General features: G+C 38.4%; 1 protein-coding gene across 2 annotated transcripts in view; it reads left to right on the forward strand.

Annotated features, from left to right (window-relative positions):
• The window catches only part of LOC126237688 (esterase FE4-like), a 143,707-nt gene that overhangs the window by 55,564 nt on the left and 70,938 nt on the right, over window positions 1–17,205 (forward strand). For both annotated transcript variants that reach the window (XM_049947743.1, XM_049947742.1), the window contains exon 4: window positions 10,013–10,163. In XM_049947743.1, coding sequence (XP_049803700.1) covers window positions 10,013–10,163 — 151 coding nt within the window. The remainder of the gene's footprint in view (window positions 1–10,012; window positions 10,164–17,205) is intronic.

Raw genomic sequence — 17,205 nt, forward strand, 5'->3', positions numbered from 1 at the left:
AACCATCAAGCTTCTAAAGTGCAATTCCTACTTAACAAGATGGAGAAGAAACTTCTTACTTGAGCAGCTGTGCTGCCTAGATTTTACAGACTGTCTGAACTCCAGAAGAAAAGAATGCCACTTCATTCAGTAGATAGCGACACTGATGCAGCAATATATGCATTAGCAAAAGCACCTGACAGCAATTCTCAGCCCTTTTGTGGGCAAATGCTAGCACAACAAACAAAATTCAGCACATTTTGCCAGCAGCTCAAGATCTTCCAGCCAGGTCAAGACCTTATAGTGACCTTTGGCATGGTGTTTCTCTTTACAAGGGTACTGCCAAGAGAGTGCATAAGCCTTGTAGGAGAAAAGTTTGGGTCAGAGAAGCATTTAGCTGCCGATTGTCACCAGTGGTGGCCAATATATTTATGGCAGCTTTTGAAGAGGAAGCCTTTGAGTCAGTAGTCTATAAGCTATCATGAATTTTTATATATGTAGATGTTATGATTGTAATATGGCAGCATAGATGACATCACTTACAAGACTTCATGCAAGACCTGGATTTTCTGCATCAGGACATCAAATTCATGACAGATGTAGAAGAAAATAATCAGTTTTCATTTCTGAACGTGCTCATTGCTTCCACCTGTCATGGTCCTTCACAACGAGATGTGTTAAGCATGCTAGTACACACAGTATGTGAAACCTTTGACTGTGACAGGCTAGAAGCTGAATTGCAGTGCGTAGAAGCCATGTTCCATATAATAGGTACAGTGTGCCCAAAGATCATGATGCTAATACCACAACCTGCTGGCAATGAAGCGAAACCAGTTGCAATGGTATCTCATACATCAGGAACACATCAACAAGACCCAGTATAATGTTTCAGAAACATAATGTCAAGTGCATGTTCCATCCACCAGACAAGACAAAAGCCTTTTCTGGGTCAGTCAAGGATGATGTAGGACTCAGAAATCCCGAGTCTACTCCATCCCTTGCTACTACTGGAGAATGTATGAGGGTTGTACCAAAAGTAAGGTTCACATATTTTCTACAAATAGAAGACATTTTTTTATTAATTTATACATCATTGAAAAGCTTACACTTTTCTCTATTTTTCAACATAGTCTCCATTTTTTTCAACACACTTTTGAAGACAGTGCTACAGCTTTTGTATTCCAAAGTCAAAGAAGTCTCCACACCAACCCATCGAGGAAGCGTGTGACCTCTGATTGGACTTCATCGTCACTCTTGAAGTTTTTGCCACCTAAGTGTTCCTTTAATTTGGGGAAGAGGTGATAATCCCTGGGGGCTAAGTCCATGCTAAACGGGGAATGGGGCATAACAGTCCACCTAAATTTCTTCAAAAGCTCTTGTGATTGACGAGTGATGTGGGGATGAGCATTGTCATGAAGAAGTACTACTCCCTCTGTCAGTTTCCCTCTCCGGCGATTCTGGATTGCTTCACCAGAGTTTGGTCAATGTTTCACAATATCTATCTGAGTTTATTGTCATCCCAGATTGCATGAAATCAATGACGAGTACCCCCTTCCAATCCCAAAACGTAGTCACCATAACCTTTCCTGCTGACAGTGTTTGCTTGGATTTCTTCGGTCGCGGTGAATCAGATTGACACCACTGACAAGATTGTTGTTTTGTTTTGTGGGGCGTAATGAAACACCCACATTTTATCTCCAATGATGATAGAGTCCAACAACTTCTCCTTGTTGCCTCCTCCCTCACATTGTTGAAGACACTTCTGAGCACAGTCAAGGTATTTCTCCTTGTGCCTGCCAGTCAGCATCCGGGGCACCCAGCGAGCACACACCTCATGATAACCCAACGTTTCTGTTTAAGTTCTTTCAATTGTGCCATGGGAAGCTTCAGGAATGCATTCAACAAGTTCACGGACAGTGACCCTCCGATCTTTGAGCAACTCACTTTTGATCTTCTGGACAATCGCATCCGAAATTGGCACTCCATTCTTTATCGTGAACTTCCGTACGAGCCTCAGCAAAAGCCCTGCACCATTTGCAGATGTGCTGAATGGACATGCGCTCTTTAGCATAAACCTCAGTCAGTTGCCAATGAATCTCCATCAGTGGTAACTTCCTTGCATGAAGAAACCAGAGTACTGCTCGAACCTCGCACTTGGCAGGACCGGCAATCAACATATCCATCTCAGATGCCTGCCAAACCAACACTGAGCAAGGTAGCGAATCGCAGATGGATGAGCTTGATAGTGGATGAGCCACTGTGCATGGCACTGTTGTCAGATTTAGCCTAGCACCTTCCATTGAGGCTGTACTTTTGATACAACCCTCATATACAGGAGAGATGGACTGAGCATAAATGACACACAGGCAGTGAACAGCCAACAAAGACCACTGTGGCAGAGCACTGAAACTCTTATGCACATGTCATGAATTGCAATGGCACCAAGTTGTTACAAAAGTCCAACAACCTATAGGAATGCATTCTAAAAGAGGTTGAGGCTGTAGAGATCCAACTACAAGACAAACTTATAAAATAGCAGCACAATTAAGCAAGGCCTGGGACCTAGCCCTGTGCATGGTCAAAGTACAGCAGCAATATGTGTTGAAATACAATCTCATCATGGTAACTGAAGTGGACAAAGACATATTATCATGATGCTGGCAGAGAAACATGTGCAGCAATGCAATTGAAGACATTGAACTGAGCCCCAATGTCATGCTTCCATCATCATGGACCAGGCCTTGAGCTGACTGGCTGGATGCTGTGGGAGGGGCAAGGGGATATAAAGATGGTGCACAGCAGCAGACAGACAGTCATCAGCAGCACCTGAAGATGTCAAGAAATCAGCTTGCCACACATTGTGCTTTCTGTATACCATCTGGCTGAATAACTGAAAAATTTTCAGGATTTCCTATCTCAGGAAAACCTAAATTACAAACCATAATCTTCCTTTCTAAACCCCCTCCCCATCCCTTTTTGTTGCAACAGTGAGATAAAATGATAGTGAAAATAAATAAACAATTTCAGTTTCTTAGCATTTCTGCTTAACAAGCAAGAAGACCTGGGTTCGAGTCCCAGCCACAGCACAAATTTTAATTAATTTCATCTGCATTTGATCATTATCATATATAAATTTCAGTTTTATTTTATTGCTCTTAACAAGTAAATTTTATGCATGAGCATTTTCAAATTAGTATAAAGTTTTTACAATTACAGTGTTTTTAGTTTACATCATTTCTTATTACAATATAATTCATGATAAATTCAAGTTGTAAGGGCATTTTTGGGTATGCCACTGCTCGATTCACTTTTTAAAAGTATCCCCTGTCAAACTCTTAACTATATTTGGTAACAAATTATTAAAGACAGCTCTTTTGACATAGAGGCTTTTCATTGTTAAAGTGAATATTCTGTTAACCATATGAAAGTCTTTTTTATTCCTTGTTTCATAGCACATAACATCCAGGTTTCTTTTTGTGATCTTAGTGTCTTCTTTCACTAGAATTATAGTTTCTAGTATATATAAGGCATAAACTGTGAGAATATTGGGTCTAATGAATAGGGGTTTGCAAGAAGTTCCTGGTTTTACTTTTGCTATGATCCTCAAGGCTCACTTCTGCAGTATGAAAACCCTTTTCATATTAGTTTTGCATATCTCACCCCACATACTATTCCACAAGACAATGAAGGGTACACTAATTCATAATATACAGTCCTTAGCATTTCAGAATCAAGATATGGTGATAATCTTATTAATTTACATAAACAGGGTCTTTTTTTTTTATTCAGTTTGCTGCTTCCATGAAAGTCAATCATCTAGGCATAAACACAAGAATTTACAATCTATACAGGTTTTTGGTAGAATTTCATCAATCACAATATTGTGTCTACTTGGACCACTTGGTTTAAAATGACCGATATTAGTTTTTTCTATGTTTACTTTTAGGTTGTCTCTTTCAAAGTGAGCTTTTGCCTTTTTAATAAAGTTATGTATCCCTTCACCTATGCTGGGCTCACTGTCTGCAGAGCAGACATCAGATGTAGTGTCTGCATACATAGTGGTCAATTGCTTATTGTCAAGAGAACTTGGGAAATCATTTGCATAGGATACGAATGGGACTGGACCTAAAAAGGAGCCCCGAAGAACACCAAAATGTGTATTTCTTATACTTGACCTTCTACTGTCCTGTACTTCTCTATTAGAGTATATAATCTCCATGAACTGCTATCTATCCTTTAAATATGTTTCTAGCAATTGCATGCGTTTCCATTGACACCAATCTTTGCAGTTTCTGATAAGACCATGTCATGATGTACTCTATTAAAAGCTCTTCAGAGGTCCAGGAATATTCCTGCTGCTTGGGATTTTTCATTTACTTTTTCAAGTACATTATGGACAAATTTTACTGCTGTTGACATGATACTTTGACCTCATGAAACCATGCTGGAAGACACCTAATATGTCAGCATTGCTGTAATGATCGAGGATTTTTTAATATTATTTTCTCTATCAGTTTGCTGAATGTTCAGATTAGGAAAACGGCTCTGTAATGGTGTAAATGCTTTATTTCCCCCATTCTGTGTATTAAATGTCATGTGACTTGGGCCTCCCGTTGGGTAGACTGTTTGCCGGGTGCAAGTCTTTCGATTTGACACCACTGTGGTGACTTGTGCATCAATGGGGATGAAATGATGATGATTAGGACAACACAACACCCAGTCCCTGAGCAGAGAAAATCTTCAACCCAGCCACGAATCGAACCCAGGACCTTAGGTTTGACATTCTGTCACGCTGACCACTCAGCTACCGGGGGGCGGACTTCTGTGTATTGGTTTAACTACAGCCAGTTTCAACTTGTCAGGGAACACACCATCTTCAAGAACTAGTTTATTAGATAAACTAGTGGCTTCATTAGTTCAATAGATATGGAGAAATTTTATCTAATCCTGCCCCCCCCCTCCCCTTTTTTTAGGCTATCAATAAGCTGCAGAACATCATATGTGATTACTGCAGGTAGTGTACCACAGTTCTTTTTGTTACTGGACTCAAATGTGTGCTGTATATCCTGTTTCATAGACACATCAGTTTCAACAGTATCTATGAAGTAATTATTAAAAATATTGCTAACCAGAAGGGGATCAGAGATATTATTAGTCACAGTTAATTGTACATTATTAATTTCATATCAGCGCACACTCCGCTGCAGAGTGAAAATCTCATTCTGGAAACATCCCCTAGGCTGTGGCTAAGCCATGTCTCCGCAATATCCTTTCTTTCAGGAGTGCTAGTTCTGCAAGGTTCGCAGGAGAGCTTCTGTAAGGTTTGGAAGGTAGGAGACGAGGTACTGGCAGAAGTAAAGCTGTGAGTACCGGGCGTGAGTCGTGCTTCGGTAGCTCAGTTGGTAGAGCACTTGCCCGCGAAAGGCAAAGGTCCCGAGTTCGAGTCTCGGTCGGGCACACAGTTTTAATCTGCCAGGAAGTTTCATTATTAATTTTAGTTTGTTTCATTGTTTCTGATTTTATTTACAACAGCAAGTCTGAAACAGTAACTGAATGTCATATCTGTTGGCTGATTCTTTATGTTTTTAATCTCCTGACTTCTTTGTGGTACTTGTATTTGTAATGCTTGTAGAATCCTATAAGTAACTCTTCAGTTAGTCAGTCTGTGTAAGCTATATATGTTTTCCATTTTTTCTTTCAGATCTTTCGTTTTAAAATCTAATGGTACAGGTTTTGATTTTAGAAGTTGATTTTTCTGTAGACTCTCTTTTTGAAATCGCTTGTCTCTATTTAATTCTCAGTCAGAATTTCTGTGAACATGTTACATTTATTGTTGACCCCACTGGTAGTAATAACTGATTCTCCTGACTCCTGGCTTAACCTTCAAGTACATGCGCTGTCTCTGGTAAAGTACAGTGCATGCGCTGTTTCTGGTAACGTACAGTCACGTGTGGGGTCTAGAAGTACCCCAACAGTGTTTAGGTGTGCTTACTGGAAAAAACTTGGATATTTTTATATTACATAATAAAAGACTATGTATTTATTATTTCAGTCATTTATTGTGCTTCTATTAATCAGTCTTATCAGAAACTTTAAGCCATTTACAAAAACATATCATTTTGGTTTTCTGTTTGTATAGTTCAGTTAAAATGACATAAAAATCAACAAATACTAACTTCTAACTAAACTTTTTTATTTTGTACAGAACTGGAGCATAAAATAAAATAAAAATTATAAAACAGAAGAAACTAACAAGACAAAAAAAATACACCACATTATGTGCCTACAAAATCATTCATTTCCTTTGGCTTCACAGGACAAACAAAAATTGATTGCCTTTGAATGAGGCTCACAAATACATTGTTTGCAAGTGTTACATGATAGAGAGCTCTTTTTATCTTTCGACCTTGGGCAAATATAACACCTTCGCTGTTTAGAAGCACTAGGACCAGGCTCATCTGCATTAGGCATTGAAAACATTTGTTCTCTGCCAACCAATTTGCACATAATTTCCCGTACATCTTTGGCCAGCTTTGGGTTATTTTCTAATCTCCTGTAAATGTATGGCTCTACAAGACTCATTGCAGTGGACTTTATGTATTCTTTTCTGCTGACTTTTTTATTTGGATTAGAATTGACCCAAAGAACATATCCATTAGCAAGAGAAATATTCAGCACTGCAGCAAAGATTGTGTTTGGCCATCTTCTTGTTCTACGTGAGCAAGAGTAATTTGAGCATTTCAAATCCAAGGCAGCAACTCCTCCCTTAGTCGCATTGTAAAAGTCTTATAATTGCAGGATTCTTCGATTGTTGATTAACAGACACTTCATGAAGCATGGAAGATAGTAAAACTACACTTTTATGCTTCTTAGGAACGAATGATACCAAGGTCTTGTCCCGAACGAACCTAACTAATGATGATTCCGTGGGTCTTCTTTTATCAGGTAAAAACTGATGAGGAATATCTTGTTTGTTTTTTCATACAGTACCCACGTATGTTAGTCCTCATTTCAATAATTTGTCTACTAACTCAACAGACGTAGACCAACTGTCTCCAGTGATATTTCTATTAGTTCCATAAAATGGCTCTGCAAGTTTTAGCACATCCTGTGTTGGCACTGCAAAAGGCATATTTCTTTGGGTAAGTGGTTTTCCAGAGTATATAATCACATTACATAAGTAATGAGTTTTCGCATCACAAATACACTGCATTTTCAGGCCATAGTTTCCAGGTTTACTTTTGATAAACATTCTGAACGGGTATCTTCCTCGAAATTTTACCAACATTTCATTAACACATAAATATTTTGAACAAGAATAGTTCATGCTACAATTGCTAATAAACTTTTCAAAAATTCCTCATATCAAAGCTAGTTTATCTGTAGATTTTCTTTCTTCTCGTGTGCTGATGTCATCAAAGGTTAAATTGAAATGAATGAATAAAAACCTGTTTATCCCCACTACACCTTGAAAAATGTCTCTTACAGTAAAATCTGTCACCCAGAGCGATCTAACATTTTCATAATTTGATTTGAATATTGACGTAAACAGAAGTAATCCAAGTCAAGCTTGTAACTCACAGCAATCAATGTTGTTGGCATAATACACCCATAATAATAGAGGTGAAATTTGTCCTCAAGTTTTTTGTTGGTACAGTGCACGATAGTCTCTACCACATCATCAGTAAATAATAGTTCCCACCTCTCTACATCTCTACAGGCGACATTTCACGTTTACAAGCAGCAGGTCCTTTCAGTCCCACCCGTTCTCGTACAATATTGTGCTGTCATACACGAGATGAATGTGGGGCAGATTTACTCCATTGGAATCATGAAGAAAGCGAGTCATTGTTGTACATATGCCGAAATAAGGGGAAATTACTGTATTAGCATACTGTAAATAAATACTGCGTAAAAGCACGTGTGGGGTGTACAGGTACCTCAACAATGACAAACAGGCACTTACTGTTGCGAGAGTGCGGCACACGTCCACCTATTGCAAGCATCAGTGGCACACAGAGAATACCTACAACGATGAGTCTGTAGTGTGCTAACAATGGAAATTATAAACAAAAAATGTAGTGTGGCGTCTGCTGAGACCCCACCTGTGTAGTTAAAGGTTAAACTATGATATAGTGTAGCAATGTTGTTTGCAGATAGTATTTGCCTGTGCTCATACATTTTTCTTGGTTTGAATTTGGTATTACATTTTAGCACTGGTGTTTGGCCTAAATGATCTTAGAGATGTCCATTTATGTCTGTTGAGATGATATGGTCATAATTTGTGATAACATGATCAATTGAACTACTATGTGTGTTTGTTATTCTGGTGGGTACCAATCAAAGAAGCTCTTTGCCACCATAAGACAGGATATAATCTGTAAAATGTTTGCTTTCCTGACTGTCAAGTAAAGTGTTGATGTTCAGATCTCTCAATATGACAAGATTTACACTTCTACAACCTGACATTAATTTACTTAAAACTCCATCAAGTGATTTCAGAAAAGCATCAAAATTTCCACAGGGGGCTCCATGTACATCTATGACATAGAAAGGAACAGTACAAAATGTGAGTTTAAGAACTGCAATTTCGAAATCTTTGTCAACACAGAAATTGTTTCCCCATAGCACTTTTTCTGTGGTTATTATGAACTTACATTTTCATGGCAACATCACCATCTTTATTATGTGTTCTACAGTAGAACATATCTAGGTTGTAGTCTTCTAATTTGCAGTATAAAATGATATCCACTGTTTTCTGGTGTTCTGTAGCTCTTACTACATGTGTAGACAGTCCTGTGATAAATGATTGAAAATGATCTATTTTGTTCCCTAAACCCTGTAGGTTACAATGCAAAAGTGATCAATTATTCTCGCATGGACAGAAAACTGTTTGAGGTACATATGAAACACAAACATTTGCATCTGGTGTTGTACTGGTGGAATGTCTGAACCAAGGAATCAAGATCAAGAAAAGAAATAAACAAAATATTAAAGATAGGATTGAGTGTTCTTGGTAACTAAACAGGTTTTTGATAACCAAGTTTCTTATTTGTCTGAAACAGAAAATGTATAATGTGGATGTATTATCAATTTTTCCTTACGGCATTGAGTTGGTTCTGGAGACATGCATGTTGAACATTACTAGAATAGAAAGAAAACTCTACGGATAGATCAGGCAACACACTAGAGTGTAAAACGTAATTATGACTATCATAAAAATGAAATCGAGGTGCACAGGACATGCAGATAAATGAATGAATTGTTGATGAATCCTCATAGATATTTACTAAATTCCAATTGATTAGAAAATACCAAGACAGTACCCTAATTGAAGGTACATAACATTGTAAAACATGCAGATGCAACATGGACACATACACCTAGAAACTGTAATGCACAGAAAAGTGTAGAGTAGCCCTTTATCCAACAGTGAATGTCAAATAGCTATGACAATAAGTTTTTTGGCCTGAGTTTCACAAAATAGTGATGAATCTGAGTTCAGTGAAGGTATGAGGCATTAATAAAATACCATTACAATTAGTAATGTCATAGGAACTAACAGGTTATTGTGTCATACATCCACAATGATTAGACTAGAAGATTTACCATTGTACTTCCATACAAGGAACCAAGTGAAGCACATAAAGCTATGATAGAAATAAACCAAATTAAAGTAGCCTACTGGTATATTTCAGAAGTGTAGTATATTGGTTGTTATTGCTACACCATCCGTGTCACAAAGTTTGGCATAGATAAAACATGGAATCTCAATTTCTGTGACAGAATTAAAACTTGAATTTAATTTGTGAGTGTACCTATGTATCATTCAACCTACTACTACACTGATAATTGCTATATTAAATATGTACTTTTTCCATTTTTGTTGTAAATATATTATCTACTAACCAATACAATGTAATCAGTAGTTATGTAAAATTAATTGTGTTTAAATCATCAGATATATGATGCAGATATGGAAACATGATATGCTTAAGAGTTTATATAATGTACTAAAATTTTTCGTTTTCAGCTGCCTTTGGGAAACTCTACTCTTAAACCAGTAATGGTTTACATACATGGAGGTTGCTTCACTAGTGGGTCTGGGTCTGCGTATGGCCCTGATTACTTTGTTGAGAGCGGGGTTGTTGTAGTTACTATAAATTATCGTCTTGGAGTTTTGGGTAAGTACTCACTGTACTACTCAATTAACAATTTATCTATGAATATAAACCAAGTGAGGTGGCACAGTGGTTAGCACACTGGACTTGCATTGAGGAGGACGATGGTTCAAACTTGCATCTGGCCATCCTGATTAGGTTTTCCATGACTTGCCTTTTCATGATTTCCCTAAATCTTTTCAGGTAAATGCTGTGATGTTTCCTTTGAGAGGGCAAAGCCAACTTCCTTCCCCATCCTTCCCTAAACTGATAGGACCAATGACCTTGCTGTTTGGCCAGTGTGTCCCAAAAACAACCAACCACGAATACAAAGTTTTATTTGTACAATGTGACTCATCAGTGTTAAGTCCAGAATACTGTGTGAAAGCAGGAGGAAAATGGTACAAGGGTGGAATCACAAGTATGGCAAATTTATTCAAAATAGTGGAAAATCTTACTATCTTGTGACAGTTTCATTCACTTTTGACAACAGTGCTAACATTGTTTACTGTGCAATAAAAGATGAATAACTGTAATCAGTAGCTGATTATAGCCACTGGTTACAGTTTTTTACATTATATTGTAAACAGTCAATGTAATCAGTAACAATACATGTTCAAATTTGCTTGTTGTGGTGTTTAGCCACTCTATAGCCACTACTTTGGGCAATGTTTATCTTCTGGCAAACGAGTAACTCCCGTCAGGTTCCAACGATCACACTCAAGGCTTAGATGTGTTGCAAGTTTATGTTATTTGTGTGAATGGTTAAAAACAATTTGTGACCTGTTGTTTATGATGATCTAGCAAGTCACTTAGTTTCAGCTACAGTCCTCATCTACAAAAAATTTAGTCCATAATATACAGAATTTTGTATGCGGTAACATAGTCCAATTTTTATATCATACTTTGATGTACAAAGTTCGAACTGCAAGAGAAAATTGTGGCAAATTACTGGCAGGCATCATTTTAGAGCAAAGAAGGAAAGAAAATCCAAAACTTTTAGTCTTGGATAAATAATAAAACCTGTTAGAGATGAAGATAACAGATGACACTGAATCAATAGATCATGAAGCACCAGGAGCATCCAGCTACAGCAGGAATGTGTAAACAGATAAAACAATGGATATTAAGACTTCAAATGGAAAAAATTAAGGAAACATTTCTGCAATATGCACATTTACTTCAATTTATGGAAATGCCATACTAATTACAGACCTGTGTGCTTAAGTTTTTATTGATGCTTAGTGAATGAAAACCTGAAAATTGCAAAATTAATATCACATCTAGCTACAAAATATTATTTCTGTTCCAGTAAACCTGTTAACCTTTTTGAACTAGTATTGCAAGATAAGTTTGTCCAAGACAAGTCTGTCAAATTCCATATACTGATTGCTAAGAAGCACTAAATAGCATCGTATGAGGCTTCTGACATAATCACAAAGACTAAGAAACCAAATATTGTCAGTGTAGATGTTATGTTACAAGTGGCAGTAAGAATGAGTGGAATAGTTCTGGGTAAAAATTTTCAAATGAAATTAATAGAATTTCCTGACAGTTGATGCTTTATGTAAACATATTTTGGAAATTAGCAATGACCACTAAGTGAGCAATGCATAGTGAAAAAGAAAGGATGTTTGAAATTTAAAAATTAGATGAATGAATTGATTAATGCTGCAAATTTCGCACAACTGTTGGTATCTGAGAGTGTGAACAAAGATTTATTTTGTATGCTATTAATGATATACGTTATGAGTGGGAGCATTTTTCAAAAAGTGAACAAAGTTTTCAGTGAAATGGACTTAGAGTGGAATAAATGTGTGGTAGAATGCAACAGATGTCCAGTCCCAATAATGTAAAGAAAAACTGGATTTCATATTATGATTAAATCTCTTGGCATTGGTCGCATTACTTTTACTTGTTGCGTGATTCCTGGAGAAGCTTTAGAGACTATAAAAATGTTGCAAATGTCAATGGTGTATTAAGAAACACAGTGAAAGCTGTCATTCTAATCAAAAATTGAGTGTTTAACAATGTTTAAAATGGAACTGAATTTCAGCAAACCTTTAGCACATATGAAAGTGTGTTGACTGTGCAGGGAATGAGCTCTGAAGTGGCTTTCAGGGTTAAAAATGAAATTCCAACACCTTTGGCTCAAAATAATTCTGAATATGTCAATTTGCTTCACAATAGAATCCGGTTGTTTGAATTATGTATATGTGTAAGATATATTTGAGGAACTCAGTGAGCTGACCTTTTCTTTCTCCAGGGGACAACATGAATAACTTTGCACTGCAACAAAAAAAGCATGCTTTTATGAAAAAATCAAACGTTTGGAATGACAAAGTGAAAAACAATTTGTTTGGTATGATGTTAAATACAGACTATTCTATTGCTGAGAGTAAGTTGAATTTTGGTTTGCTTATGCATATCATAATTGATCACTTAGTATATTTGGAAGATAACTTTAAGAAGCATTTTCTATCAGAACTGAACAACAGTCAGATTGGATGCAGAATTCTATTGTTGTGGCAATGGGCCATGTACTTGCAAATTTAGCTGCAATGTAAATGAATTATATCCTGCCATGCCATTAGTAAAAATGTATCTGTAGATGCACACACACACACACACACACACACACACACACACACACACACACACACAATGAGACAGCTGCACTGCATGCCAAAACACCCACTAGATGTGCCGTCGGCTGACAGGAGAATGGCAGTCGAGCAAAGCACCTATGTTCAATTGCTGTTGGCATTTGGGAATGCGCATGATTTGGTGCAGCATTGTGCTCATTCCCTGAAATGCTGGTGGCACCAGAACACGCTCTTCTGTGCATCAAATGAAGGTGCAGGTGAGTGGGATGTGGCCCTGCTGCAGGAGCGTCTCTTGTATCTTTGGCTGATACAATCTCCACTAATGCTGCAATATGTTACCAGAAAGCTAATCTGTTGTGTCAGCTGATGGTGACCACTGCTGCAAATGTATCATACTCAGGTTGCACTACTTTGACAAGTTATATCATTATTTTGTAAATGAGTCCAGAAAAGTAATTTAATAATTAGTGTTAGATTGTGCAATTAATAATAGGAATTTTAAGTGTGCCAGATATTTTGTGATTTCAAATGTTCCCAAAAGAAGAGTAATTTTAACTGTACACACATACATACTGATTGTAGTAAAGTAATAAACTAATTTCTTTTAATACATTTTAGCATGAAACATAATAAATCATTTACAAAATCATATGAAATTCTTTTAGTTAAACAGCTGAGATAATATTAACCTATACAATATACAAAAACATTATTGGTATCAATTACTTCTGTTAAAAGTTAGAAAAGGGTGCCCCTTTACAATATCCCCCTCACAAAATTTGGAAACATTGTGTTTACAATATTTTGTGACAAACCATAAAGTTTGCCAAACGGTGTACAAAATGAAGCCAAAATATAGAATATAGATTTATAAAAGTGTCGGATACATAACATATTACAGAAAACGTAAGAAATGTATCCTCTATACAAACTAACAATGTTAAATTAAATGTAGATGGCATCTCTACAGACTGTGTAACAAATGCAAAATTTGTAGGAATGAATGTTGATTCTCAGTTGAAGTAATGTGAACAAACAAAAGTACTTGCAAACAGAATGTCATCAGCATGGAATCCTATCATCAGTGTGTAACATGCAGTGTTGTTTAGTTATGTACTATTCATATGTACACTCAATTCTTAGCTATGGCATTCTTTTTTGGGGAACAAATGCACAAAATATGAACACAGTTTTCAAACTCCAGAAAAGAGCCATAAGAATCATAACCAAAATTGGTAGTCAAGCTCATTGTAAAGATCTGTTCAAAACACTTGGGATTTTAACTGCTCCATGTGAATACATTTACCAGTCAGTTGTGCATATCAAAAATAGCACTGGTAATTATTGCACAAACGTTCAGAACATGACCATGGAACAAGAGCTAGAATCGATTTACATTTGCAAAGAAAAAATAAACATAAAAATCAAAACAGCATTTTCTACCAAGGAATAAGGCTGTACAATAAATTACCAAAACAGATAAAAGAAACGGCAAAAATACACTTATTTAAAAAGGCAGCTAAAAAGGTCCTGTTATGCAATACATTTTATACATTGAAGGCTTACTTAGATAAAACAGAGTAGGGGCCTGGTAAAAAATGTTATACAAATAAATAATAATAATGTGATTCTTGAGTTTCTCCCGACGTTGTCTTACTGGCTGACAAAGGCAATGCTACAGTTGTTGTCTCCCATAAGGACTACACTAATAAGATGCAGAGCTTGCTAAATGACGATTCCTACTGGAAGATCAGTGTTGACCCTACAAAGAAGTTGGAGAACAAGATGAGGTTGCTTCTCAAGGATGCAGATTTACCAGAGGGTGACGTTAAGAAATTGTTACCCCCAAGGTCCGGTACCGCCTAGACTATATGGACTCCCGCAGGTTCACAAAGATGGGGTACCATTACGCCCCATTGTCAACAACGTCAGGGCACCTACATATTTGTTGGGCAAATACCTGACGGGAATATTAAGTCCTTATGTGGGTAAATGCCCTCATCACATCCATAATTCCATGGATCTTGTTAAATGCCTTGATAGCTTCATGTTGGATGAGTCAGATATCATGGTGAGTTTTGATGTTGTTTCCTTGTTTACGAGGGTACCCATGTGAGAGTCACTAGAATTGATTAGTCAGAAGTTTGACGAGAAGACCACTGAACTTTTTAGGCATGTCTTGACTTCCACGTATTTTCTTTTTAATGGAAAATATTACGAACAAATGGAGGGAGTCGCCATGGGTAGCCCACTCTCACCGGTGGTAGCGAATTTGTACATGGAGAACTTCAAGGAGGAAGCCGTGTCGGCATCCGAATGGAAACCTACTTCCTTTTTCCGTTACGTGGACGACACGTTCGTCATCTGGCCACATGGTGTGGATAAACTCCTTGACTTCCTTACACATCTAAACTCCATACACCCCAACATCAAATTCACTATGGAGACTGAAACGGAGGGTAAATTACCTTTCCTTGACATCTTGGTCAAGAGACGGGCTGACGGCACCCTAGGTCATGGGGTGTATCGGAAGACAATGCACACTGATCTGTATTTGCATGCAGGCAGCTGCCACCACCCTTCACAGAGGAATGGGGTACTTAAAACTCTAGTACATAGGGTACGCACTATCTCTGACACAGAGAGTCTACCCCAGGAATTGGAACATCTGAGAACTGTATTTCGAAAAAATGGGTACTCAGAGTGGCAGATTCAACGTGCTCTCCGCCCAACCACTACAGCACAACCTGTGTAGATGGATGAAATCACGAGGGAGCAGGTAGGCACTGCGTTTATTCCATATACAGGCGCACTCTTGGAGAAAATCGTCCACATTTTGAGAAACACCAGGTCGGAACTGTGTTTTGTCCTCCGAATAAAACTCGTGCACTGCTGGGGAGCACCAAAGATGACCTCGGTTTGAGGAAGGCCGGCATGTACCAGATTCCGCGTCAATGTGGCAAGTCGTATATTGGTCAGACGATGCGTACCGTTGAGGATCTATGCTGTGAACACCAGAGGCTCACTCAACTGATGTATCCGAGCAAGTCGGCAGTCGCTGAACATTGTTTGTCGGAAACTCACACTATGGAGTATGAACACACGAGGATTCTGGTACAGACGTCGAGATACTGGGATAGTGTTGTTAGAGAGGCCATCGAAATTCCCACCAATGACAACCTCATAAACCGTGACTGTGGCTATAATCTTAGCAAGGCTTGGGAACCAGTGATTGGGTTAATCAAGAGTAAATCCAGCAAATGTACAGTTGTGATGACCACGGCGCACAGAGCCATCACTCTGACATCATCTCAGACTCCATCGCAATCTGTTCCACCGCGCGACCGTGGCATGGGGCGTGAACAGCGAAGGGAGGGTATTTAAATCGGCCGCCGCTGCAACCGAACCCAGTTCCCTCTGAGCAGCCATAGCGTACGGATCTCCGTGCCGGCACGTTCACAGGAGCTCAGTCCGTCAGTTCATCTGATGATGGCGACATGTATGATTGCCGAAATATTGTGCCCGTTGGACACTGTAGACTGGCAGTACACCCGTGGATATTTTGATTAATAATAATAATGATTATAAAACATCCAACATTCCACATAACACCTTCACACTATGTTTTTTTCCCTTCTTGTTTTCCTTTTCTAGAAAAACTTGCCCCAAGCTATGCACTGCACAATACTAACACCTCTTGCTCTTTCTGAGCTCAACATCTCACTCATGATAGAGGGATGCTGACTCAGATTTTCAGAATAGCAAATGAGGAGTTGCGGTATAGATAATGGCCTAGAGATCACCAGTGTGTGTGTGTGTGTGTGTGTGTGTGTGTGTGTGTGTGTGTGTGTGTAGTGAGTGAAGTGTTATGAAACAATGTATGTGTAGTGTCGGCAGACTTGCCAACACTACGCACACTAACTGAAAGTGGCGGCCAAGATGCACGCGCTAACTCACGAAGGATGGAGTGAGGTCTGAAACAGGAGACTTAATGAATGCTATAAAGAAAATACGTAGCTTTGGAATATACTTAACTTTTAATCAGTCCTTGTATACATCGTTCTTGATGAGACATCTGGAGATTGTGGCGATACAAGTGAGACTCGTAAGATACATGCACTGTGACAATTGGCGCCTTGCTAAGTCGTAGCCATTAACTTAGCTGAAGGCTATTCTAACTGTCTCTCGGCAAAATGAGAGCAAAGGCTTCATCAGTATAGTCGCTAGCAACGTCGTCGTACAACTGGGGCGAGTTCTCGTACGTCTCTCGAGACCTGCCGTGTGGTGGCGCTCGGTCTGCGATCACACAGTGGCGACACGCGGGTCCGACATGTACTAATGGACCGCAGCCGATTTAAGCTACCACCTAGCAAGTGTGGTGTCTGGCAGTGACACCACAGTATGTATAGTGTGTGCAGTGTCTGATAGTAAGATATGAGTGAACAGTGTGGCATTACATT

The sequence above is a fragment of the Schistocerca nitens genome, chromosome 1 (assembly GCF_023898315.1).
Source record: "Schistocerca nitens isolate TAMUIC-IGC-003100 chromosome 1, iqSchNite1.1, whole genome shotgun sequence".
Taxonomy (NCBI): Eukaryota; Metazoa; Arthropoda; class Insecta; order Orthoptera; family Acrididae; genus Schistocerca; species Schistocerca nitens.